Source organism: Erpetoichthys calabaricus, chromosome 5, assembly GCF_900747795.2.
Source record: "Erpetoichthys calabaricus chromosome 5, fErpCal1.3, whole genome shotgun sequence".
NCBI classification, from domain to species: Eukaryota; Metazoa; Chordata; class Cladistia; order Polypteriformes; family Polypteridae; genus Erpetoichthys; species Erpetoichthys calabaricus.
Window position 1 is genome coordinate 222,268,842 of NC_041398.2, and position 27,550 is coordinate 222,296,391.

At 37.1% G+C, this 27,550-nt stretch overlaps 1 protein-coding gene across 1 annotated transcript in view; it reads left to right on the forward strand.

Annotated features, from left to right (window-relative positions):
- The first annotated feature begins 4,454 nt into the window (after positions 1-4,454).
- Positions 4,455-27,550, forward strand: part of LOC114652265 (RNA-binding E3 ubiquitin-protein ligase MEX3C) — a 35,041-nt gene continuing 11,945 nt past the window's right edge. Inside the window, exon 1 of the mRNA XM_028802575.2 lies at positions 4,455-5,230. Within this exon, the coding sequence (XP_028658408.1) occupies positions 4,663-5,230 (568 nt within the window). The 5' untranslated portion in view covers positions 4,455-4,662. The remainder of the gene's footprint in view (positions 5,231-27,550) is intronic.

The window sequence follows — 27,550 nt, forward strand, 5'->3', positions numbered from 1 at the left end:
TGTGGGATCAATTACCAACTGGTGTAGCTGCTTTGGGAGTTTTTACCTTTTTAATGATCCTGTTTAGAAAATTATAATACAAGTCTCTCTGGATGGCTGGTGCATCAAAGGAAAGTGTCATATGTTGTGCTTCAAAATAAGTATAAATCTTTCTACACCTTGTGGTAATTCAATTGACTGCACATGACTGGGAAAGGCACATGCCAATCTATTGAAGGCCCCACAGTTGAGCAAAAACTAAACCATGAGGTCAAAGGAATTGTCTGCAGAGCTTAGAGACAAGATTGTCTTTGAGGCACAGATTTGAAGATGGCTCCAAACAAATTGAATAGCACTGAAGGTTCCCAGAAGCCGAGTGGCCTCCATAATCCTTAAATGGGAGAAGTCTGAAACAACCAAAAGTCATCCTAGAGCTGGATGCACAACCAAACTGAGCAATTGTTTGAACAGGTCCATGGTAACAGAGCTAACCAAAAACACGATGATTACTCTAGCTGAGCTCCAGAGAAGAGAGAAACTTCCAGAAGGACAATCATCAATCACTACAAGACTCCACCAATCTGACCTTTATGACATGGTGGGCAGACAGAAGCCTCTCCTCAGATAAAGACACATGGAAGCCTGTTTGGAGTTTACAAAAAGGCACCTAAAGGACTGTCACAACTGTGAGAAACAACATTCTCTGGTCTGGTGAAACCAAGATTAATGTTAGGAGGAAACCAGGCAACATTCATCACCTATAGCAATATCATTCCAATAATGAAGCCTAATGGTGGCAGCATCATGCTGTGTGGTTGTTTTAATGTAGCAAGGACTGGGAGACTAGAAGGAGTTAAGAGGAAGCTTAACGGAACAAAGTTCAGAGATATCCTTAATGAAAACCTGCTCCAAAGCACTCTGGACTGCAGACTGTGTCAAATGTTCACCTTCCAATGGAACAATGATAACTCTAAGCACACAGCAAACACAACACAGGAATGGCCTAGAGTCAACTCTGAGATTATCTTTGTATGGCCCAGAGACTGCTTGGACATGAAATCAAACACCTTTGGAGAGATCTGAAAATAGCTGTCCACTGACAATATCCATCCAACCTGTCTGAGCCTGAAAGGATCTGCAGAGAAGAATGAAAGAAAATCCCCGGGTTCAGGTGTGTGAAGCTTTTAGTGTCAGACCTCGGGCAGGAATTGCTGCCAAAGCGTCTTCAACTAAGTACCAAGTAAAGGGTCTTAATACCTGTGTCAAAGGGTTATTTCAGGTTTTTGATTTTTAATACATTTCTTAAAATCCAGTTTTTGCTTTTCATTCTGGAGTACTGAGTGTTGTTTGATGAGGGAAAAAAGAATTTAAATGATTTTAGCATAAGGCTACAACATAAAAATGTGTAAAAAGTGAAGTATTCAGGATACTTTCTGAAGGCAGTATAAAAAACAAAACATGCTTTTGTTAATTAAGTGTTCTACATTCTTTATTTTTAAATGCATATCACATGACTTCTGGAGACTTGGTTTTATTCTCAAGGTAGTTCTGCCTGTATGAGTTTTGGACGTCATTCCTGTTCACATTGGTTCCCTCCATAAATTAAATATATTGTTACTGACAACTCTGGATTGTCTTTGTGATAGCTCTCAAGCATTGATTCATGTCTTATGCTCAATGCTGTCAGGATATGTTTCCCTTAACCCTAAACTTGTTATATCGATTATTAAACGAACGAATGGACATCACAGTGATTACAGGCCGTCCACCTGGGCCGGATTAACCATATAGTCATTGGACAGGGACCTGAGGGGCGGTGGCAGAAAAACCCTAAGCAGAAAACACTGGACTCACGAGCATCTCAATGGCTGCAGGCGACTTTTTATGGGCATTCGCCGTTACAGGTTACAAAAAAAAGAAATTATAATAAAATAAAAAATGAAAATTAAGTAAAAACATTTCCAAAAAAGTTCAGTTCCCGCATGGTATTCTGTGGTAATGCCAATTAATAAAATGAAATGGACAATAATCAGCTTAGTGCAGGGGTTCTCAACCAGGGAAGCACAAGTCATCTATTTTATCACAAATCATGTTTTTTATTGATTTGTTGTTTAAAGCATTGTTAACAGGTCTCCAAATAACTTGCAGAAGTCGTGCATTTCATCATTTTTGTTTCAAACTCTAATCAAATCTATGGACTATCCTTCACAGCCTTTTACTTGTGGATACGAAGTGCTGTCCAGCTAGTCAGCAAGCACAAGTAACCATTACTTTACTCATTAGTGTTTATTAAGTACAAAATTCAAATGTGGCGATTGACGCCTCTTTCGTCACTATACAAAAGCAATTCTCTAGATAACATCAGAAAGCTCAGTGACATTAGTATTTATTTATGAAAACTAAAAATTGTATGTAGACAGCTTTTCAAGTTAACTGTAAACAGTACTGTATAATTAGTAATTAGACATACAACGTTGGTGGTTGGTTTTGTTCTGGCTGTGAAAAGTTGTTTATTTTTGTTCTGTGCTCTTCTTCATTGGCATTTTTATGAAAATCTGATTTCAAAAATTATTAAATAAATATGGATGTAATTACCAGGTAAACATATGTGTAAGCCTAAAACAAGGTCCAGAACACCCGGATTAGTGGTTATGCTAGAAGAAATTACTAGATTTTTTTTTCTTAGAAAATACAAAGCCTCACATCCTTCAGGATTTAGCATTAGCAGTGATGATGCTAACATTAGCTTGACCAGGTCTGAGAGGGCGCCTAATGTTTTATTTCAAGTCGAAGTGATACAATTGCCCATAAGCAAGAGGCAAACATTAGTTTATCTGAAGATGATGGAACCCAAGCCCAGCCTGATGATCGGCAGGTAGAATCTGCACAGAGCAAGTAAAGGAAATAGCATTAGGCAAGGGTCTTTATTTTAGAAAAGAAAACATTTTGTCCTATTTATTATTTTTTCTCCAGCACTATATTTAGACTTATAGATTGTCCAGCTTTTGTACACATCTCTGAAAGTCATTGTGCTTTGCCTTATTTTGTTGATTTGTTATAATTTGACCTGCACAGACTGAATATTATAGTGATAATTGATTTTCTATTTAACACCCCCATTTGTTGTGCATCATTTTGTTCACATTTTATTTCCATGCTCGATTACTCTTTCCCTTTCATCTACTCCCATTTCTGACTTCCATTCCCATCCCTCTTTTGCCCACATATTCATTGCCCCTCCTCATCACATGCCCACACCACTTCAATGGATTTTCCTTTACTTTCTTAGATATCTCTCCCACGTTTGTTGTACCTCTGACTCTCTCATTTCTTATTCTGTCCTTTTTTGTAAATCCACACATCCATCTTAGCATTCTCATTTCTGCCACATCTAACTTCTTCTCCTGCGTTCCCTTTTAGTACATGCAGTATAATTGCAAGGGAACTGCTCAGGCTTTATTTTTTTTGTTTGGTTCTATTTTGGGACAAAAAAGACTGTACAAAGCTATACGTGTTTTTTAACACTAGAACAAGAAGATTGTGATTAATACATCATTAACAATCATGATTGATAACAGATTCCAACACTTATATGACGTTTAAGAATATTAATACTGGGTCCAAGTGTCTGTCCTTTGAAAGCTTGTTTGTTTTTAATATTGTCAGAATAAATGTTTTAGGTGTAAAATAAATTGCATTATAAATTATTTAATTAACATTATAATTTTCTTATATAAATCATTATACATTATGACTTAATTATAAAATAAATTGCATTCTCTGTGCGCGAATACGGGGGGTACCGGGGATACTGATGCTCAGGGTCACCGAAGAATCTTAATCTGGCCTACTGCACACCTCCACCGGTGAAAGTTTTATTTTTAATGCCGCAACATTTTCGCAGATTTTAAAACGCCCGTGTTGAGACCCGATTGATCATCCGTACTCTGCGTGTCTTCTGTGTAATGTAAAACAAAGGCTTTTAGCTCCCTTTTCACTCGAACCCTTCAGGAATACGAATGCAGATGAACGTACGGACCCGAAAATCTTTAAAAAGTCCTACGCGTACCACTCTAAAGTCTATCCATCACCGTAATTTATTTTGCATAAAGAGCAACACTCACGCCGAATGATGTGCAAAAACTGACATACTTTTTTAAACTGAAAACCAAAGTGTCATACATATAACTTCCCTTTTTAATTGGAATAGACTAAAACACACCAATCGGCTCCAGGAGCTGTTACAAGCGCAATTTTTCGGTCGTTCCTGGAGTAACCTACCCACTTGATTTGGATCGACCGAACATACGATAGACTTCGCTTTGCCCACAGTGGGGCGGGACTGAACGAAAAAGTTAATTGTTACCGACGTCATCCTATCACAAGCAGTAACTAGACGTCAATCATTACCAGTGGAGCAATCGAATGGAGTAATATCCGGGAGCTGTAGTAGCAAGAGCCAATGGATGACATCTTTGGTTTAAACCGGGCGTAGCAGTTTGCGGCTGGGCGATGAAACAAAAGAAACAATAAAGATAGCAAGCCTCCCGGAACACATTGATTCCCATATTTCAACCGGCGCGGGCGCTTTTATTTTTTTATTATTGTAAAAAATTCTGTATATAAACATATTATTTTTAACATTTATTTTAATATATTTTTTTACATTTTTAAACTAAAACCATGCCCAGTAGCACATCATTGCTGGTTGCCGAGGAGACAGAGCCTGAGCTCCCGCCGCTGGTGGTAGAAAGGCTTGCCGACTTAGGCCTCGATGACCACGGCCCGAAGAATCACCAGGAGCCGCGGGACGCGTTACTCGCTTCGGCGCACCGGCAACATTCATCCCGGTTTGGGGTGCTTGAATCAATGCTGGATCGATCACCAATGATCCGACATCAACAGGAAGAGCTGCAGCAGCAGCACGAAGACGAAGAAGACGGTGACGAAAGAGAAGGAGACGCACTGGAAGACGACGACACGCACCTCGCCACGCAGGCCAGGATCCACGATTTAGGCTCGATGATGTTTTCGGAACTGGAGGCCTCGGAGCCCGTAATGTTGTATAATGGAGGTGTGGATGATCATCCGCAGCAAGTTGCCAGCATGATTATGGCGTTGAACCCCGGTTACACAGAGTCCGTCTTTGAGGGCGATCCGCCGTCTTTGCAACGGAGGAAGAGCGTTAACACCACAGAGTGTGTAGGAGTTCCCAGCTCCGAACACGTCGCGGAGATCGTGGGCAGACAAGGTGAGTCGAGGCAAGGTTGTTAATTGCTGTTTATGAGGGTGTGAAGGAATGGAAAAGAAAACTTTAAAGTTTTTTTATTTATTTATTTTAACATAACTGGATACGCACTACACACACTTTCTAGAAAGACATTTTATGTTGCCAGACAGTATAGCTATTGCATATGTTATTTAGACTATAGTGAGGCACTTTGAACAAATGGCATGACATGGACTTTGCTGCTGTGCATGTTGTATTGGGCCGATTCACCCACTTCGAAAGGAAAGGCACAGGGGAGGCGGCTGGTGCATAGACGCCGTGCTGTGTATGTTTACCAAAAGGGAATTATGAATGCTAGGTTTTAACAAGAATTCCTAAGTAATTGGAGACATTCATGGGTTGCATTAGCGAAATGAACAACTTCGATTTTGTTTCCAGTTACCTTTGTTTTCTCGTGGCCTCTTTTGTAGCGCACCCCCGTAGTCCAAAGTGAAGGGTGGGACAACAGTGGAAGTAATCAGGTGATGTTCAACTTCTTTATGTTGTTTACTGATTTTATTAGACTACATTAGTTGCACAGAGTAGATCGCATTTTCGTAATTTTCCTTACCGAATTATTGAGCGATATAAGGATTTTTACTTTTAAGCAGTCAGTGTGGGCACGCCTCTTTGATCTGTGGTGTACGTGTAATATTAACCAAAGTACAACGAAGGTAAGATATGGCCACATGGCTAAAGTTGGGGGTTGGGACGTGTGGGACAGCAAGGATTAAGTAAACAGGTCACCAAAAATGGGAAATCTCGGGAAGATTAGTGAAGAAAGTTGCTAATGGGCTGTAAATACACCCAAATGCCACTTTTATATATGAACCGTAAGTGGCCATTGAGTATTTTCAGAATTGATGAACTTTGTACGCTAAATTGCAACATGCAACAATCTGTCAACAGTGGTTCCGCTAGAATCATAACTGATGGATTAGTCGTTTAATTTTTTACAAAGAAAAAAATACACTTATGTACGATTATTGATTAGCTTTGAGTTTTTTGTTTTTTTTTATAAGTTCATATGACCGTTATGGTGGTCTATTTTGGTGTAGTGGAAGTAGGTTAGGTAGACTTTCTTATTCCAGAGGGAAATTTACATGCAGCAGCTAGGTACAAAGCATAAGGCACTGTTACAAAGATACAAGAGAAAAACAAAGGCACAACAAATGAAAACTAGTGTTATTAGTACATACTCTCAGGATTAGTGTGAAGAATAATTATCTTTAACAGTATATAAAATTCATCCATCCATCCATTTTCCAACCCGCTGAATCCTAAAATTCATAATTTAGCAAATTTATTAGAAGAAACATAATTCAAAGTGCTTAAAGTTCTAGCAATATAGTAAGAGTTCTTCAGCCTGTTGCTCTATACCATTGGGAATCTGAAACCTGAAGCCAAATGGCAACAGTTGAAATTTAGAAAACAGGAGGATGAATACTGTCTGAAAGAACTGAGTTGTCCTTCTCTCCAACCTTTTGTGATACAGCTTAGTGAACGAGGTCTGCTGCAAGCCATTAATTTCACTGCTAATTTTATACATTAACAGTTTATGTTCTTAATACTACGGTTAGCAAACCAACACATAACTTAGGTGATCTTGCAGTCATATGGTGAGTGGGGTTTGGAATCCTTTTGCCTTCTTGCTAATGTTATAGAGGAAATTCACCCATTTAAACTAATTTCCTTCTCTCCAGGGTTAAAGCTAACATTTCTGTGGTTGTTGTAAAAGCATATTTTAATAGGCCAAAGTTCATACCCCTCATTCATCATGAAAATGACTGCTATATTTTTTTACAGTTTGTCAAATTCATTTTAATTTTTTTTTTCTTAATGATTCCTACCGATACAAAATTAAATTCTATATTGTGTTTTTGTAATATAGCGACTACAAAATATGAGAGAAATGATATCCATACTGATACAAAATTAAATCCTATATTGTGTTTTTGTAATATAGCGACTACAAAATATGAGATGAATGATATCCACTGAAAGGTAAACCTTTGCTGGCACAGTGTTTTAATTTATTTTTTAAATTGTTAATGTTTTGCAGATGTAGGTTTTTCAGTACATTTTTTTTTCATGTCTACTCCCCCTAACATTTTTACATCACTTTGAGCATTTGGGAAGGACAGTGCAGTCGTAACATTCCAAAACCACCTTCTAGTTCAGGGTCATGTTGGAATAAAGCCTGTCCATCCCTCATCAAGTGAAAGGCAAGAACCAATCCAATACTGGATAAGGGTGCCTTTTGATTTCACACCATGCTCATCCACACACAGGAGCAAATATAAACAGTAATGGTATTGTCATGGTCTGTGATGAGTTATGTCAAAAAGTTTTGTGTGAACAGACATGATTATGTAGGGACCTAATGTAGTTCTTTAAAATTAATAAAGGCCTTTATGAATTTTATCCAGATGATTCCAAAGACATGCAGTTTGGTGGATTGGTGATTCTAAATTGGCCCTAGTGTGTGCTTGGTGTGTGGGTGTGTTTGTGTGTGTCCTGCGGTGGGTTGGCACTCTGCCCAGGATTGTTTCCTGCCTTGTGCCCTGTGTTGGCTGGGATTGGCTCCAGCAGACCCCCGTGACCCCGTGTTCGGATTCAGCGGGTTGGAAAATGGATGGATGGATGAATTTTAGCTTAAGTTATGAATCAAATATTCAGGGACACTCATTAGAATGAAAATGGAAAGCAGTTCTTTTACACAAAGGATTGTAGGAATCTGGAATCAAATACGTAGTTGAAGTGGAAACCCTGACGATTTTTATGTTATATTTTATAAATTGGGTACTGGGATAGCTTAGCTGTGTGAACCCATCATTTTCAAACTCAGCCCTTGGTGACCCCTGTGCCTGCAGGTTTTTGTTCCTACCTGTATCACACTCCGCAACTCATTTTACTTCTGATTTCATTGTTCGGTTAGCTGGTCGTTTTTTCTCTTCTTTTATTCTGAATTCAGAAAAGCACAACAGTGTAATGTTTACATTTGTAAGACATTTAACATTATCAGAAATTAATTTCCATAGTTTTAAATGTTTAACTCCCATTTGTTGTTTTCCTACTAATTTGCCCTTTTCTGTTTAGTTTGCTCCCTTAATTGTGTATCTCTTATAAAAGAAAATCTCTAGACGAGTATTGCTAAGAGACTTTTTTTCCCCAAGTCCAGCCCTCCTCTCAACCATTTTCAAACACGGCAATGGTCCTCTCACTTGTATGAATGCTTTTGTCAGACACAGTTCCTGCGCTCTCGGCTCTTATAAATTTTTGTTCCCCTAACTTTAAGTTCCCAATAAAGAAGACTTATGCCCAAATCTTATTGATGAATTTCACTCTGTAGGGCATTGAAAGGCAACCTTTTTTGAGTTGCGGCGCACTAAGTCCAAAAATTTTCTTTCGCGGCGCACCTGAGGGACCGCCCATAAATAAAGTCATGACGACACAATCTATGGACAATCGCCAATAAAAACAGTTAATTTTACAAGTTTGAAAGACATTTTATTAATAAAGGAATCAAAGGATAAATCTTAAATTTAATTAATGTGAACATTGAGATTGTTTTTCAGCACATATGAGATTGATGCGAGGATCAATTTTCGAAAGACAGACGCACATTTCCTTGTCGATCATTTGAAGTCTCTCGTGTTTCTTAGACTTCATTTCCGTAAGACTCTCGAAATAACTGATCGGATTGCCCATCTGCTCACGATGCTTTCTCTCAATATGGCGATGCAGTTTACTTGGCAACATTGCTTCGTTGCTGAGAGTTCTTCGGCAAATCAAGCAAAACGGCAGTGACGGATCATTATCAGATGGAATGAATCCATATTTAAGATAATCTTCATCGTATTTACGCTTTTTTCCTGTTGATGTTACAGTTTTCTTATCTTGCCTGTTCTCGTTCGATTTATCTTTCTTATCACTTGCATCTTTTCTAATTAGAAATCTCTCCATCTAAGTTTTTTGGGAGTTTTTAGAATAAACTATGTATGAATTTTTCTAGATAAAGTTTAATTAAAATTACCGTAAATAAAAAGCGAGTGATAATCGTTGAGAATTAAATTACAAGGAAGTATCGAATGCTTGTGTCAAAACAAAATGTTTTTCACCACAAAGAACTGGAAAAGGTCACTGAGTTTACAAAGTTTACTGTGTTGATCAGCGGTGTCAGAGCGAAAATAAGGTTAATTTTTCCATAGTAATACTCAGACGATTAAGTGGTGAGAGCTGCAGCTACAGTGACACTCTCTCGTCGGCAAGAGCCGAAATGTAGCGTTCGTATTTTCTCGTTCTGTGTTTGCTCCGCCGCCTTCTATCCATACAGTGAGCGAGATCTTCTAACAATCAGACTTTTTAAGTCTCACGAGATGTGTTTTTGACACCGCTGGCGTTAATATTATGATGAATGGTGAACAGCGAAAATTTTAACTTGCATTCAAAATAAATACATTAATTTATTCAACAATCTGATTAACCGTTATCTGTTTTTCCAACATAAATTTTTTTTTTTAAACTTTATCTTTTTAATCAACCAAAAGTTCAAAAACACTAGCAATTTTAAATATTTTACAAAAGTTTTCGTGGTGCCCCTAGAAAATACCAGTGTGATGCCCGACAGTGCTGTAGGGTTATCAACATAAGAAATGAGTACACAAGCAATTCTAGCACTGAGAAACAATGAAGTCAAACGAATTAACACGAAAATTGTCGATCGGTTACACGGCAAAGGCATGTAAAAGTTTAACAGGCGATGGGAAAGGTAATGTAGTACATCTTCCACGGATAACATTCTTGATATGCCATTTGTATTAAAACGTTCACAGTTTCCCGTTACAATAGCTTTTGCTATGACAATTAACAAATCACAGGGACAAACATTTGAAAAAGTTGGTTTATTTATTGGAGAGAGAGAAAAACAATCTTCACTCACGGGCAGTTATATGTTGAGTTGTCACGATGCAAGTCCAAACATGGAATCAAAATTCAATGCGATATTGACAAAGTTAATAAAAAAAAATTTGTTTTTACTGAAGTTTTATATTAAAAATGTAAGTTTAAAAAGTATTTACGTGTTAATTTCAAAGCCAAACAGAACAAAAACAATGACTGCTATATTTTTTACAGCTTGTCAAATTCATTTTAAATTTTTTTTTTTTTTTTTAATGATTCCTACCGATACAAAAACACAATATAGAATTTAATTTTGTAATATAGCAACTACAAAATATGAGAGAAATGATATCCATACTGATACAAAATTAAATCCTATATTGTGTTTTTGTAATACAGCGACTACAAAATATGAGATGAATGATATCCACTGAAAGGTAAACTTTTGCTGGCACAAAATTTACGTGTTAATTTCAAAGCCAAACCGAACAAAAACATATAGCACAATGAATGCCTTTAACGCAACATGAAACATAATTTTCTTTCACTTTATTACTTTTTTTTTTTTTTTAAAATACACTATGGTTAATTACTCGCTGTAATGTAAAATAGTTCTATTATGCATATGTAACAATCTGTTTAAATTGTACATCCACTTCCCCATACGCGAGTGGCAGATCCACGAAGTGGCTAGCACGTAACGCCTGCCAGGGGGTTGGCGAACGAAGCAAGCAGGGGGCAGAGGCCTCTAGTCTTAACAATTCTAATTAATAATGACCAGAGTACACACCTAGGCAAACACACGTAATGCTGAAAGATTGCAGCTACTTCAATGGCACACCCACTAACATGCTCATTAACTCATAATGGATTAAATAACAAGAACAAATGAGGAAAAAAATTAGATTGAAAAGTGTCAAATCTCAAAAATCAAATAAAAAAAACTCAGTTGTGCTCTTGTAACCTATATAAATGCCCAAATCATTCTAATAAAATGAATCAGAACTATTTTTTAAGTTTCTACATAGATCCCAGTAACCTAGAGACTGGGAAATAACAGTTTGCTTAAATAATGCTAGGTGTCCAATTTTAAACCGAAGTTGGTTGAAACAAAAACCTGCCACCAGCATGGGGCTGCTGGATGAAATTTAAGAACCACCGGCTTAACCAAACAAGCTTAATATATATGTAATTGGTTTCCTCTTGTGCACTACTTGTTATATGTGCTAAACTGAAGAAGAGGCCAAATCCTGTACAGTATATTAGTTCACTTCCTATTTTGTTTCCTGTGTATTGAGTAGACAGGATACCAATTTTACATTTAAAGCTGCTATTTGGCTATGTTCAACTCTAAAATAGATTTATTGAGGCATAATATAAAACTGAAAATGTAACTTTGAATTTTGGTTGTCCTGCCTTTTTTAGTTATATCTGTATTGTCAATGGCAATTTATTTATATAGCACATTTAAAACAACATAAGAATGCTGTGGCCAAAGTGCTTTACAATAAAAGTAAAAACATACAATTAGCATAAATAACATAATATAAATAGAAATAAAATAAATAGAAGTAAAATTACATAGTCACAATGAGGAAACCATCGGTATTACTGGAGATCATGGAAAGCAAGTGAATAGAAATTAGTCTTGTTTTGAACAGTTCAATTGTAGACAACTTCTTTTTTGTAATGAGGTAAAGAGTTCCACAGGCAAGGAGCAGCAGCTGCAAAAGCCCTGTCCCCCTTAGTTTTACACTTGGCACACGGGACAACAAGAGACAACTCACTGGAAGATCTAGACACTCTAGATGGCTGGTGTAAAGCACACAATTCAGATAAATAGGCAGGAGCAAGCCCATGTAAAGATTTAAGAACTAACAACAAGATTTTAAAATAATTCAAAAACTGACAGGCAGCCAGTGTAAAGAAGCTAATATTGGAGAAACAGAATCAGAATTTCTTGCCCCAACCAGAAAGCGAGCAGCAGCATTCTAGACCAACTATCACCTGCGTATCAGGGATTTGCTAATCCCAGAATACAGCGAGTTGCAGTAATCAAGGCGAGAAAAGATAAAAGCATGAGTAGCTTTCTCAAGATCCCTAGAAGGTTAAAAAAAAAAAGGCTTGATCTTACCTAAAAGACGAAGCTGGAAAAAGCAACTCTTGACTACAGAAGATTGCGGACTTGAGGTTTGCAAAAGACGGAGAAAGAGCTGAGAAGTCCAAGACCAATTTGGGCTTTAGCTGATGGACCCACTATAAGTGCCTCTGTTTTATTTTGATTCAGATCAATAAAATTATTAGCCATCCAGGATCTTAATTCAAAAAGACAGTTGTGCAGTTGATTCATTGCAGAGTTGCAGACGGGAATATAAACCTGTGTATCATTGGCATAGCAGTGAAAAGAAATGTTAAATTTCCTAAAAATAGCTCCAATAGGGTTAAGGTATATAGAGAATAAAATAGGACCCAAAATGGATCCCTGAGGAACACCACATTTAAAAGGAGAAGTAGACAAAAAGAGGAATTTAAAGTCACTGAAAAGTGTCTGCCAATTAGATATGACCTGAACCAGTTAAGAGCAGCCCCTTTATGCCCAACAAGATGTTCAAGCCGCAACAGCAATATCTCATGGTCAGTAGTGTGAAAGGCAGTGGACAGGTCAAGTAGGACAAGGACTGCAGCACCACCCGAGTCAGTAATAATAGAGATGTCATTGAGTACTTTCAAGAGGGCAGTCTCAACACCATTATAACGCCTAAAGCCAGATTGGTAGATCTCAAATAAATTATTGGAGTTAAGGTGATTAACCAATTGATTATAAATAATTATTAGTAATATTTTATCCAGAAATGGCAATTGGGAAATCGGGCAAAAATTGGCTAAAACTCCAGGATCTAATTCTGCCAATTTCACCACAGTTACAAAAGAACTTTGTTACAAGTATCTAATTCTTAGCAATAGTCCTTTATGATTCTTTGTTAAAACACTGAGAATTAATGCCACTAATTTAAATGATTCACTGTCAGTTCTGCCTGGACAGTTATATTCAGGTAAAAGGGCTTCTTCTCTACTAGCCTTTGTTGCTAATGATGTTTTTAAAATTTTGTTTAGTAACATTACTAAGCCTAAATATTTTGAAAATTATTTGGTGAATTCATTATGTATTTTTTTCTAATTGTTTTGTTGTGTAAAATGCCGGCTTATATTTTTTCTTTTCTTATTCAACACCAGATATTATATTAGTAGTTTGTTTGTTCTCAAATTGCATAGCCTCCATTGAAAAATTGCTTCACTCTGACATTTTGATTCCTGTGAAATTCATGAAAATTGACTATTGCTTTAAAGGCAGGCATATTGCTACAGTTTGCGTTCTTTCCATGTTTAAATTGTGTATCTCTGGGTGTATCTTTTTTTTTTTTTTTTTTTTTTCTTCCACATCCCAAAGAGCTGCAGACGGGGTAATTGAAGATTCTACATTGACAGAGTAGGAGAGTGTGTGGGTGTATTCATAAGCATAAAGACACACCCTAGTCCTAATTCCAGGGTTACCCACTGTTTAACCAAGAACACCTGAAATATAAACAGATAACACATTAAAATTATTTTGCTGCACTCTGGTTCTATGAAGGCTTTCACTCTCAGAGATGTTGCATGTCCCTTTATATCTTTTACAGAGTTCTAACTATAGGCACCTTTGTAATGCCTTTGTCCTTGAGGTTGTGGGACCAGAGAACGTTTGTTGGTTTGTAATGACATTTAAATTTTCCAAAACACACCAGAAGACGTTTACATGTCTAAACACTATACAATGGTATACTCAACTCCTGTCCTCCCTTTCCTCCTCACAAGGGGCCTCATGTATAATGCCTTGCATAGAACTTACAAATGTTCTACATACTATCAATTTACAAGTCCCAATCAATGAGAATTTTAACGCACATGCACAAACCTACAGCCTCACCCTGACACCTCCCTGAATTTTTTTTCTATTCAAATATGCAAATCATTATAAATAGCCCCTTCCATTTAATGTTTTGTTAAAAGACAATGGCAAATTGCTAGTAAAAAAGTAGAATTTCAGCGAATGCGAAATGGATGACCTGCTCAGTGATGGTGATTATTGGTGAGACACTTGTATCCAGCATTTTACTTATTACTTGCATTTTACATTCTGCTATATACATCCAAATAAAGTTGTAACACTGTCTGATTTGTCTGATCATTTGGTGGATCAGGTTCATTATACCACATCTCTTCAGGTATGAGCAAGCCACTATTGAGTGCCACATTATGCAGCACACTACATGCTTGCACAATGCAACACACTTTCTGTGGACTACAGAACTGCACTCCACCATTCTTATCCAAGCAGCAGCAAATGCACTTAAGCTGCCCTACAATATGTTCTACCACAGCCTGAGAGTGGAGGTCATTATAAGGTTGCTCTTGTTTATTCAGTTTGTTGGTGACAGGGCAATGTGTTTGCAGTCGACCGCTCCAATTTCATTAGGGAAACTGGACATTGCTGTAAATTGCACTTTGATCTCTGCCTGTTCAACCACAGTGTAAGGAAATCTTGTATATCTGGATGAAAAGCAGAAAATGCCATCCCATACAGCTGGCATGGCATGACTCAGTGATGATTGAGAAATACCCGATCGCTCAGCCAGTTCACATTGAAAGCTCCTGAGGCTGGACAGAACTTGCAAAGGAGCAGAGAGAGCACAATTCTTCAAAGTCTGCCTTTGTAAAGCTGGCACCAGTTCAGTACACAGCTCCAAGAGGATAGCTCTTGGAAATCTGTATCAAGCCAGTCATAATTATGAGACAAGAAACCAGTATGATCTCCAAATACACACACTCTTTTAATTTTTCTATTTGTGATGTCGTCTGGCAACACTAAAGAAGCCATGGTTGTTGGAATAATTTGGCCATTCCATGCACCATTGTATTGTTACAGATTGATTACAGTCAAGTGCCTAACATTTGTAAACTATGCAGTTAATTTCTGTGTATTTGATAAAGCTCACGTGATTGTTGCGAATATGAAAAAGAAAGGGAAACAACACCGAAATAGTAGCACTGCTGTTACGCTGGGTGCCGCCTATTTTCAGAGCTGAGTAGAAACATGCATATCCATGGTCTGAGACATCAGTGAAAATGTGTGTACCGTTACGCCAAGTTTAATTTTTGTACATATTGATGTGAGTGTGGAAACAGGCTTATGCAACATTTTTGTGCGTACGTACCGTTTATACATAAGGCAACAAGTTGTTATTGTTGTTTCTGTGCTCCCAACACTGACTCAACTGGCTGAACATGAAAAGCTTCTTGTTGTTCTGGAACTAGGAGTACTTCCAGCTTTGTCAGAATTTTAACTGGGAAATGCATCCAAGTCAGCAAGATCCTCAGAATTACATGGGAGCATCCTTCTGATTTCTTCCTCTGGTTGCTCTGGGGTACTTCAACAGGGTTGCCCATAACAATTACATTTTCTATACATTGGAGTGTAGCATTGCCTAACAGATACTGCCACCCAGAGTAATGGATCTCTCAGTGTCCTATATTTTGGCCCCCAGATTGGGAAAAACAACAACAACCCATCCATCCCTTGTTACGAGGGAGAATATGCAAGCTCCTTATAAGTGCCAGCTTCATCCCAGAAAGAGTAACACAAAGTGCCACACCATTATATTACACATAATTAAACTTTAGTTCATGATTGTTAATTTTGAATTTTTTCTAAATATTGTGAAATTTGAGTGTTTTCTTGTATAATGTAGGCTGTGTACTTTTTATCAGTTCTAAACACATTTATTTCAGAATCATTTTTTTTAATGTGACTCGTAAAGTCCATTATTTAGCGCATGCTCTGGTGTGACCTCCTTATGATTAGTCAAATGTAACAATAGATTTTTATTTTTTATTTTTTTGTACTTTGTGCTTTTGATCTATTCAGAGTTTATACAGTAAGATGAAGTATGTTAGCACATCTACTTTGTGACATATCATAATAGACCAGAAAACGTATCTGTGTACTCTGAAGTCACACAACTTATTAGCCCTTTTGTAGGTTGGTTAATATATTGGACAAATTTTGTTTCCAGACATTGAAAGATGTCTTTTAAAAACCTCTGGTGCAGCTCTAGTGAACAGTTAGTGACTAATTTTTCCTCTCTGTATGCTGCTGTACTGTTTTAGATGATACATTACCATCTGTCTGCTACTAACTAATTCATATAGCTTTAAGAGTTTTCAGCATTGTACATGTAAATAACTTATCACTGACTTTGATTGAAGAAATGGGTAGAAATCAAGAAATCAAAGTGAGTTGGTTTATTTATAGGGTTATTATTGTGACACAGCAAAATTCTTAACAATTTTCTGTGTCTAATCTTGAATATAATCGGGGAAAGTCAACTCTGATTAACCATTGTTTTTTTTTTTTGGAATGATCAGTCCAGTGTAAAATAATTATATAAAAAAAAAAAAATACCTGTGAGGTAATGGGACAACTGTGTCTTCTTTCCCTTACTGTGCTAATCTGTCTGCAGTTGTAGATATTACAGTGCACTTGTGGACTTGAATGAGTTATTGGGGGTGATGATGATTATAGCTAAGTGTTTCACTCAGATAATCAAACAAAATTACCACTTAAACCTTTTCCATGCTTTCAGTATGGAAGCAATAACTAGCCTAAATTTGAAAATGTATCCTCTTAGTAATCTGAAGTCAGGTGTAGAGACTTCAAAACTTTCTGTCCAAAGAGCAGAACTCTTATGGTTGATTAGCTGTGTCAGGTGAAAATGGGACTTTAGTCAAATTTTATTCTCTAGATTGTTTTCCTTTACTGCTGCTCTTTAAGGTAATGAATCGGCAATAAATCTTAAGTATTTCAGGGAATCTCCAACAGGACTTTTATTACTATTAGTTTATTATACTATGGAACAGCCAGGAAATAGGAAGTTCCCAGTTAGGACAATAAAATGTTCTTTCATAGGTTAGTTCTCAGTGGGACACTTTAGAGAGGACAACACAACCTGAATTAACACAGTTGTCATGTAATTTTTGTACATTCAGTTACATAAAATATTGAGCAGGCAAGATGAGTGTCAAAAACCAGACTGTTTTTTTCTTGGTTTTTGTAGTGATTAAGTAGAAAAAATATGATATGGATGCAAAAAAAATGGGATCTCCAAAACTAGCCATAGCACGTGAACTATAACAGTCATATTGATTGCCACTATTGACAGAATTGAAGAGAAAAAAAAAAAAAAAAAAACAAACTTTGATATGCACTAGTTTAGAAAATCACTCCTCACACGATGTGCAGTATTTTACATACCTCTTTTTGCATATCATCTCCAGAATCTGTTCTGCCCATTTATATTTTTGAATGGTTTACTTGTATCATTATCAGATTACTCAACAAGGAGTCCGAGGGGACAATGGATTACACAACTGTTTCACGACTTTTCAGCACAATTTTCAAAGTATTTCAAGCTTTCCATTCTGATACAGTTAAAATGCTGCCTGACAGCACCAGTACCTGAACATATGCTTTCCAGATATTGCAAATTAGCTGGGTTTTCTGCCCCTTTCTGTTGTGATACAAAAAGCACTATACATTAGATTGGCAAGCGCTTGTTTTGGTTTAGTGGTGCAAATCACCAATTTTACCCCATTTCTTGTGTAAGAGCTAATTGGTTGTCCGCTGTGGCATCCATATATAAGCCTGTTCCTGCAATTTTAGGCCACATCAAATCTGTTTAATTTTGCCAGGGTGAAACTCAGACTATTATGATTAACTTGGCTGAGGATGTCAGACTACACAAGCACCACAATTGTCCCATCCAAGATTATGTAACCTAAATTCTATAACTGAAAATTGCTGAAAAAGTCTTGTAGTATGGCAGAGATTTTAGATAGTGGGTGAGGTAATGCATTTTATTTATATTACACCTTTTACATACTCAAAGCACTTCATAAACATCTGGAAGGATACACAATGAATAAAACCACAGAAAAAGACCAATGGATACAAACTAATATCAAACATTCAAAGTCAAATAATAGATTAATACGTGCATAAAAATTCTGTTGACTATCAATTCATAAAATAATAATAATGAAAAATAAATATAAAGGTCACTTGCTACATTTTTACTCTGTTAAGCAAGAAAAAGGAAGCATGAATTTATTCCTTGACTGCTCTTACCTGTATCATTTAACGGGCATTCCATACTGCAAAATATCAAGGTCAGTCTGGAACAGTAAATCTATTGTCCATGAGATGACCTTTGTTTTGACTGCTAGAAAAAGCAAAGAAGAATTGGGTTGAGTGAAATTTAACGTGTTTGAGCTATCACAAGCACTTTTATGTGTTTTTTGTGCATTTCATCACACTATCTCTTTAAATATGTTATAAAAATTCCTATGTTTTGTAAAGAGCTGTCACATTTTTCACTCGCTTATGTTTGTAATTGGTTATGTTTGAATAAAATAAAATTCCATATGATTGGGTCTGAGTAACACAACTAAGAAAATAACACTACATACAATCAAATCAAACAAAGCAAACCAGAATTCAGCCCCCACTCAAGAGAAAGAGAACAGAGCCAACAAGAAGTGCAAATCTTTTTAAAAACGAACAAAAAAGGGAGAATGTTCTTTTTGCCGTTATAAATGGTGATTCTAAAATTAATTAGATGCTGACATTTTAAAATTTTGAACAGATCCTCTAAGTGAAATATTTGATTTTTTATCCAGTTTCCAATAGTATAAAACATCAGTTATCTACTGACTTATAAAAGGTGGGCTGGGATTCTTCCTGTTAATCAAGAGAAGTCTACGTTCCAGTAGTGAGGTATAGGCAATTATAATCAATTTGTCCTTCTCCACTTTCAGCCCATCTAGGAGTACAAAAAACATGGCTGTTAATGGGTTAAAGTTGATTGTGACACCAAGAGTGTCTGAGAGGCAGTCATAGTAATTTTGTCCGGGATTATGTTAATTTGGTGCACACCCAGAACTTGGCCAGGGAAACTGGCGCTAGATTACAATGTTCACAGGTTGAATCTTGGCTTAGATAGATTTTGGACAATTTTAAACAAGATAAATGTGATCATTAAATGATTTTAACAAATTTTAAGAAAGATTTAAAGAAGATTGAATTCTTTGCATATATGGAGCTAGAGTGTGTTCTGTGCATAGCTGGCTCCCTTCTACTCCTTTTCTGACATGTTACAGTGGGGGAAATAATTATTTGATCCCCTGCTGAATTTGTAAATTTGGTCAGTTACAAAGAAATTAACAACCTCTAGTTTTTATGGTAGTTTCATTTTAATGGAGAGACAGATAGACGGACAGAATATCAACCACAAATCCAGAAAAAACACATTACATAAAAGTTATAAATTGATTTGCATGTCATTGAGTGAAATAAGTATTTGATCCCCTACAACCCAGCCAGAATTGTGTCTCCCACAGATTGGCATTACACTCAGTCAATCAATTACAGATACTCCTATAAGTGAAAGATCCTTTCCTATACCATACCCTAGGACAGGGGTCGGCAACCTTTGGCACACAGAACAATTTTCAATGGCACTCTGATTGAATTGAAATATAGTAAAAATTTTATTTTAATTACAGCGCATGCATTCGCGCCATCACCTACGTTTTGCGCATGCGACTCAAATGTAAAGGGAAACCATGTATTCAGTGTAGGCTGTGGTACATTAAAACAAAACTCTTGTTATTATTAAGTAATATATTGCCCTAAAATGACTCATAAAAGACAAAAAACTTGATGTTTGCTCTTTTTGAGACTCTTGGACGAATGAGTATGGATTTGTACAACAAAGGGATCATGCTATGTGTGTGGTATGCTGTGAAAGTGTTGTGTGTTGTACATCAAGTGTACAAAGACATTATCCAACTAAACATCAGTCCACATTTAAAAACTGATGAGAAAAGTGAAGATATAAAAAGGGCTGTTTCTGGCTTTAAGAAACAAACTACTTATTTTAGTCAAATAATAGCAACAAAAAATAAAGCCACTGAATGTATTGCTTCGCATTAATTAATAGCTTTGATTAATAATAATAATGATTAATCATATTAGAATTCTTGATAATTTTTTCTTATTCAAACTATGAATTTTGTTTTGAAAAAACTTGGAATTTATCATTTGTAATACAATTTTTAATAAATGTGTTGACCAATAATACAAGATCCGGTTATAATGGGCTTCAAAAGTATGCCCATTATAAACGGACCAATTTTGATACTATATATTAACAAAATTGGTAGAATTATGTTGGCACACGGAATAACATTGTAACACAGGTTCGGCATGACCCCGCTGACTCCTGCTCTAGGATCTTTGAAAGGAAGGGACTTTAAAATGTTTTTATACATTATTGAGATGTTTCAAGACTAATCTGTATTTCTTCTGGAATAGGTGGGATGTGTGGAAAATTGAGTAGGTTCCTTTTTAGAAAAGTTTCTGGCTTGGAAGGAGGAGGTTAGGAGCATGAGCTCATAGCGTGTTGCCTCACCCATCACAGGACAAACCACCTGGATTGGGACAGTGCAGCAGGTGACGCTTCAGCACCACACAGGAACAGTATGAGTTTTTTTTTTGTTTGTTTGTTTGTTTGTTTTTTTTAAACGGTGGCTGCATGGAGTGCCAGTCCTGCCACCATCTTCCAAGTTTTCCGTGTAAGTTGGAGGACCTGTTTGCAGGGCTTGGATGCAGGTTAATGTCATACCCAGGATGAAGCAATTGCAGGTTAAGGTCACTTCTGGCATTATGGGATTTGAACAGGTAACTTTTCGATGGGTAGCGCAGATTCCTTGCCTCAGTGCCACCACTCTGGTTTGAAAGCAGTGGAAAAATTGTGTTGATGGGAAGTTTGAAGTGTAATTGTCCATAAGATGCAAAGACATTATCTACATACGATTATCTTAAGTGTTTTAATCCCTGATGTTTGCCAAACATTAAGTACTGTGTAGGTTTAAGAGGATAGAAAAAGATGATTATTATGTAGAGATGCAACAGATAAAAACTTCTATGCCTTAAAGTGCTTCATGCATTGCTTTCATATTCTAAGTGATTGATCGACAATCAAATTATTGGTATTGGTATATTGATAATTCATATTTACTCACCTACTTCTTTTAAACACCTTTTTTAGTTATGACCTGCTGCTTTTAAACAACTGTGCACACACTTAGTGCTTAGTTGACGCACCACAACCAACAAAGTAAATATTCTGAAACTTGTAAAAGTACATATGGTACATGTGTACGTTTAGCACCCTTAACATTTATGTTGAAATATGTGCATTCATATTAAAATAGCAATATATCTTTTGGGTAATTGGATATCAGTAACGTAAATAAAGCAATAAGGCTACAGAGGTGGGTTTGTTAAGAATTGTATTTTTAGGACTTGTATAAAGCATGGAAATGTGCTTTTGAATATTGTAAGGACACACGAGACACTTAAAAATGCAGGTAGCTTTATTTGTTTAGGAGAGAATGAAGTGATTGTTTCTGACTTTTTTGATATTCAGGGTGTTAACAGAGAAACCTATACTTTTGCTACTTATTATTTGTACACAATTTTTTAAAACTGAGTTTATAAATATTATGACAAATTTAGACTTGTCAGTGGCATACACACCTGTCAGTCTTATTAAGTGAACATATAGTGCTGTAAGTTTATTAACAAAACTGGCCTTTAAGAGGCCCACACTGCATACTGATATGAGTCACAATGTGACTAACTCAAAATAAACTTGACTGTTTAAGTGACAAAACAAATTAGTCATAGCCCTAGTTTGTAGATGAATTACTGTTTATAATTTCAAAAAAAGGAAGTGTATATGTGTGTCATGTGTATTAGAGTTAAGCAGCTACAGTAAACAAGTCTGTCAGGTCATTCAATACAAGTTTACGTGCCTTTCAGCTTTAACAGGCTTTGTTTAAAATATTTTAAAGGCATCAGTGTTCTGCCTTGAACTTGTCTGTTACCTCAGATAACACCCATGTGCCCTGTGGATAGATGGAAAATTTAAAACACGACAACAACTTAACAGGATAAAAACTGGCAGAAAAAGAATGCTTTGTGCAAAAATCAGCTTGGATCATCTAATAACTGCCTGTGTTTTCAACAGGCAATGAGGCACATTCAGCCTATTTGTAGCTGAGTTTTTTTTTTTTTTGTTTTTTTTTAGGGAAGCTAATTTAACAAAATTATAAATAATCAATTCCCTTGGAAAGATGGGGAGCTGGAGAGTTTTGGGTATGATTAGTTTTTTCACTTGGTAGTCCTCTTTTCTTTACATCCAAAAGGCTTGTATATGGTTGTGAGTTTGATTGTGACTTTGTTCTGAGAAGAAATTGTCCTGCCTGGGGTTGATTCTTGGTTAGGGCCTGACGCTGCTGGGACAAATGCCAGCATCACTGTGTTTTGTTTGTTGTTGCTTGGCATCAAGAATCCTGCACTCTGAAAATCACTGACTTTTCAGAAAATGTATACTTCAAAAGTAATTCATTAAACATCATGTTTATCTACTTCCTTAACCATTTAACCAATACCTAATGCAGTGCAAGCCCAATTTATGGCTATTCTGTAAGTCAAATATTGGGTGTTTGTGTTGCTATTAGGATAGCATCACACTACACATTTTGTAAACTGTTTTCATTTGTATCCTTTTACATAATCTTAAGAAAATCACTGTGAAATGTAGGCATTTGCAGCATACACCATTCAGTGTTTCTTGCACATAGAAAATTAAATTTACTGTCACCACTGCTGCTACTACAAAATTATATAAGCAATGAAAATCCAGAACTATGTGTCCGGACTTTTCGAAATTCATACCATAAAAATGCACATGCTGTTTGGTTGTTAGGTGGATCTCGCTGCTGCTTTCCTCTACATGGTTAGCCTTCAAGGTAACCAACCACCAAGTAGTTGGGTGATGCCTGTAGTGGTGCTTCACCCATGTTTGGATTTCTTCACAGACGGTAAAAAAATGGTAAAAAAAATTAGTCTATTACAGTATTTTACAAAGAATAGGAAGACCACCCAGAATTTGCGGGTATCATATACACAAAAAGGTAGTTCTATTCAATTAGTTAGAACTTTTATATAGCTGTACTATAAAGGTAACACTTACTGTATACTGTGGGAGTTTTAGCAGTCCAACTAAAATCAGTTTATTACCATACACTAAATATTTTTATAATTTGACAAATTTCCGTGTGCAATGTAGGATTATATAGTCACTGACATAACTAGTTTTCCTTACTTATTCTCCTAATCTAATATACTGGTTAAACTGTTTATTCATTATTGTAGAGACCCTCATATCAACTGGTTTGTTCAGCTAAATATAAATTCATGCTGTTATGTACAAAAGAAATTAACAAACAATAGGAAACCACTCAGTCCATTAAGCACTTTTGTTTAGGTAATAGCTAAGCTGCTGCAATATGTCTTACAGATATTTATTAAAGGTTATTAAGATTTCTGCTTCAACACAGTGTTTTTGTAGTTTGTACCAGATTCGCACAACTTTTGGCTTAAAGAAGTGCTTCCTGGCTTCAGTCATAAATGCACTTCCCCTTAATTTCCACTGTTGTCGTTGAGTACATGATTCACCCTCAAGTTAATAATAATAATAATAATAATAATTCATTACATTTATATAGCGCTTTTCTCAGTACTCAAAGCGCTATCCACACAGGGAGGAACCGGGAAGCGAACCCACAATCTTCCACAGTCTCCTTACTGCAAGGCAGCAGCACTTTAAAAGAATTCTGCTGGAACTACTTTATCAAAAGCCTTTGTGGATTTTGAAACCCTGTATTCAGTCCTTGGAGTGTCCTCTGTTTTGAGACTAAACAGGTTTTACTCTGTGTTTATTAGATAATCCCTGGAATGCACTTGGTTGCTGTCCTCTGCACAGCTTCAAGTGGTGATCTTTCTTACAGTATATGGACCAGAACTGCACACAGTAATCCAATACAGTGTCACTAGTGGATTATAGTCCAAGCATAATGTCCTTCAATTTATATTGAATAGTTCTTACTATATAACCTAACATTTTATTTGCCTTTTTAATTGCTTCTCTACATTGCTGCATAGATGATGAAAATGTTGGGTCATAATAAACCCTTAAATATTTTTCCCCAAGTTTACTTCCTTTAGGAAACTGCCCCTCCTGTCTTGTATGGACGTTAAACTGGTCCTCTAAATTGCAGGGGGACAGTTGGGACTCCTTTGTGCTCTCCGTGGGAGTAGCTCTGCTGCACTCTCATTATGAAGGGGATGGGGTAAAGCCCTCAGGAGCCCCATCCCCAGAAGTGTCAAAACCGTCAGTGAGCCAGTGGGTTCATGCCTGTTGGGGATCAGAACTGGTGTGGTGCAAAGGCTTTGCCCGCTGCACAGCAGCACTCTGTCCCAAGGATCCCGAGCTGTTTTGTCATGTGGTGGGTGCAGCAACGTGCTATACCAATGCATGCTTCCCAACCTGACCTGACCTGACCTTTTGCCTACTTTGCACATTTTTATGTTAAACTGTGTTTTCCAAACGTTTTGGTACTTCCTCATTGTCTGCAATTCTCCAATTTGAGTGTCAATTTTTAAAGATTACTAATTATACTGAAATCTGTCATGTTGTCCATCAAGGACATACAGTTGTGGCCAAGTTGTCAGAATGACACAGATAATTATTTTTTACAAAGTTCGCTGCCTCCGTTTTTATGATGGCAATTTGCATATACTCCAGAATGTTGTGAAGACTGATCAGATGAATTGCAATTAATTGCGAAGTCCCTCTTTGCCATGAAAATGAACTTAATCCCAAAAAACATTTCCACTGCATTTCAGCCCTGCTACAAAAGGACCTGCTGACATCATTTCAGTGATCCTGTCGTTAACACAGGTGAGAGTGTTGACGAGGACAAGGCTGGAGATCACTTTGTCATGCTAATTGAATTAGAATAGAGAGGTTCAATTGTTGTGAAGAAGGCTTCTGGGCACCCTAGAAAGTCCAGCAAGCGGCAGGGACTTTCCTAAAGCTGATTCAGCTGTGGAATCGGGGCACCACCAGTGCAGAGCTTACTCAGGAATGGCAGCAGGCAGGTGTGAGTGCATCTACATGCACAGTGAGGCGAAGACTTTTGGAGGATGACCTGGTGTCAAGAAATGGCACCAAAGAAGCCACTTCTCTCCCAAGAAAAAACGGGACAGACTGATATTCTGCAAAGGGTTACAGGGATTGCACTGCAGAGGACTCGGGTAAAGTCATTTTCTCTGATGAATCCCCTTTCAGATTGTTTGGGGCATCCAGAAAAAAGATTGGAGAAGAAAATGTGAGCGCTACAATCAGTCCTGTGTCATGCCAACAGTAAAGAATCCTGAGACCATTCATGTGTGGGGTTGCTCCTCAGTCAAAGGAGTGGGCTCACTCACAATTTTGCCTTAAAACACAGCCATGAATAAAGAATGGTTTACTCCAAGAGCAACTTTCCCAGCCATCCAAGAACAGTTTGGTGACGAGCAATGCCTTTTCCAGCATGAAGGAGCACCGTGTCATAAGGCAAAAGTGATAAGTGGCTCAGGGAACAAAACAGAAATTTGGGGTCCATGGCCAGAAAACTACCCAGACCATAATCCCATTGAGAAATTGTGGTCAATCCTCAAGGGGTGAGTGTACAAATAAAAGCCCACAAATTCTGACAAACTCCAAGCATTGATTATGCAAGAATGGGCTGCCATCAGTCAGGATTTGGCCCAGTAGTTGAATTACAGAGGTCTTGAAAAAGAAAGAAGGGCCAACACGGCAAATATTGACTCGCTGCATGAACTTAATGTATCTTTCAATAAAAGCCTTTGAAACTTATGAAATACTTGTAATTATACTTCAGTCGTCTTCTTTCTTTCGGCTGCTCCCATTAGGTGTTGCCACAGCAGATCATCTTGTCCGCATATTAATTTGGCAAAATTTTACACCGGATGCCCTTCCTGCCGTAACCCTCCCCATTTATCCGGGCTTGGGACCGGCACGAAGAAACACACTGGTTTGTGCATCCCCTGTGGCTGGGTTAGTAATTATACTTCAGTATAACATAGAAACATTTGACAAAAAGATCTAAAAATACTGAAACATTAAACTTTGTGAAACCAATACTTGTCATTCTCAAAACTTTTCACCACAACTGTACTGAATTCTCTGCACACAACTTTCATACGAATTGTATTGCACTGAGTTGTAAGATGTAGGGATGGGCTCTTGTTTCTGTAAGAGTTGGCAACCAGTGAGACTCTGAGCAAGTTCAGCACCCACAGAAGTTGTATGGAAAGAAGGAAATCCCATATTTTGACCATGCAAATGGAAGTGAAACTTCTGAGCCAGTTTGTTTGTTGTACTATGACAGAGTGGACATGCAGTAAAATGGGTCAAGATTATGGCTTTTGCTGTATGAATTTTGGCTGCCAATCTGAGGCAACATATTAGAGGTTCTGGGGCACAATATGAGATTTGGGGCCATGTTGAATAGTCATGAAGTAATAATATAGTTAGCCACCCCTTATGATTCCTAGTCGTATAGTTTTAATGCCCTCAGAAGCAATGAGATTCAGAAGCTGTAGGCCACGTCAGTCTCAATTTCTCCACAGTGTAGATTTTAATCTGCTGTTTGAGACATAATTCACATAGTATAAATGATTTTAGTTCAACCAAACCCAGAAAATGGTTATGTTCAGAAAAAAGTTGTGTATGTAAGAGAACTGTGTCTTTTAGGCATTCATAATTTGCGCAAACATTTCCCTTTGAGCTATACTCATAGTTCAATATTCTTGATTGATGCTTTGTGCCAGCATATTACAGCCTCACTTACAAAGTGCAAACACATTTTCCAGTGTTAAGTTCTAATTAAAGTGCTGTATCAAAAGAAAGCACTTCAACCATTATTTATATCAAAACAACTTTGAAGACAAATGTTTCAGTTCAAACTGTCCAAATCACTCCCCACCCTTGAGCAGGAAATGACAAGTTTCTACTCACTTGTTTTTGTCTGTTAGTTTAGGGCAAGACTCATTTATGAAGTGTGAGCTGCAAAACAGTCTGGAAGAGCACTAACCTCACAATTGATGATAAGAGTTAGCTGTATGACTGAGCTTTGAGTGAAAGTTTAAAATTTGTGCATATTCTGTTGTTGGGTCATAACATCCAGAAGAGAGGCGTGAAAGGAAGCAATACTACCCCATTTTAGTGAATTTGCCTTTCTAGTACACATATGAAACTGAAGAATTTATCAACAGGAGTTTCAAGCTGGTTGTTGGAAAAGAGCAAATCTCTAAAAATATGTGCACAC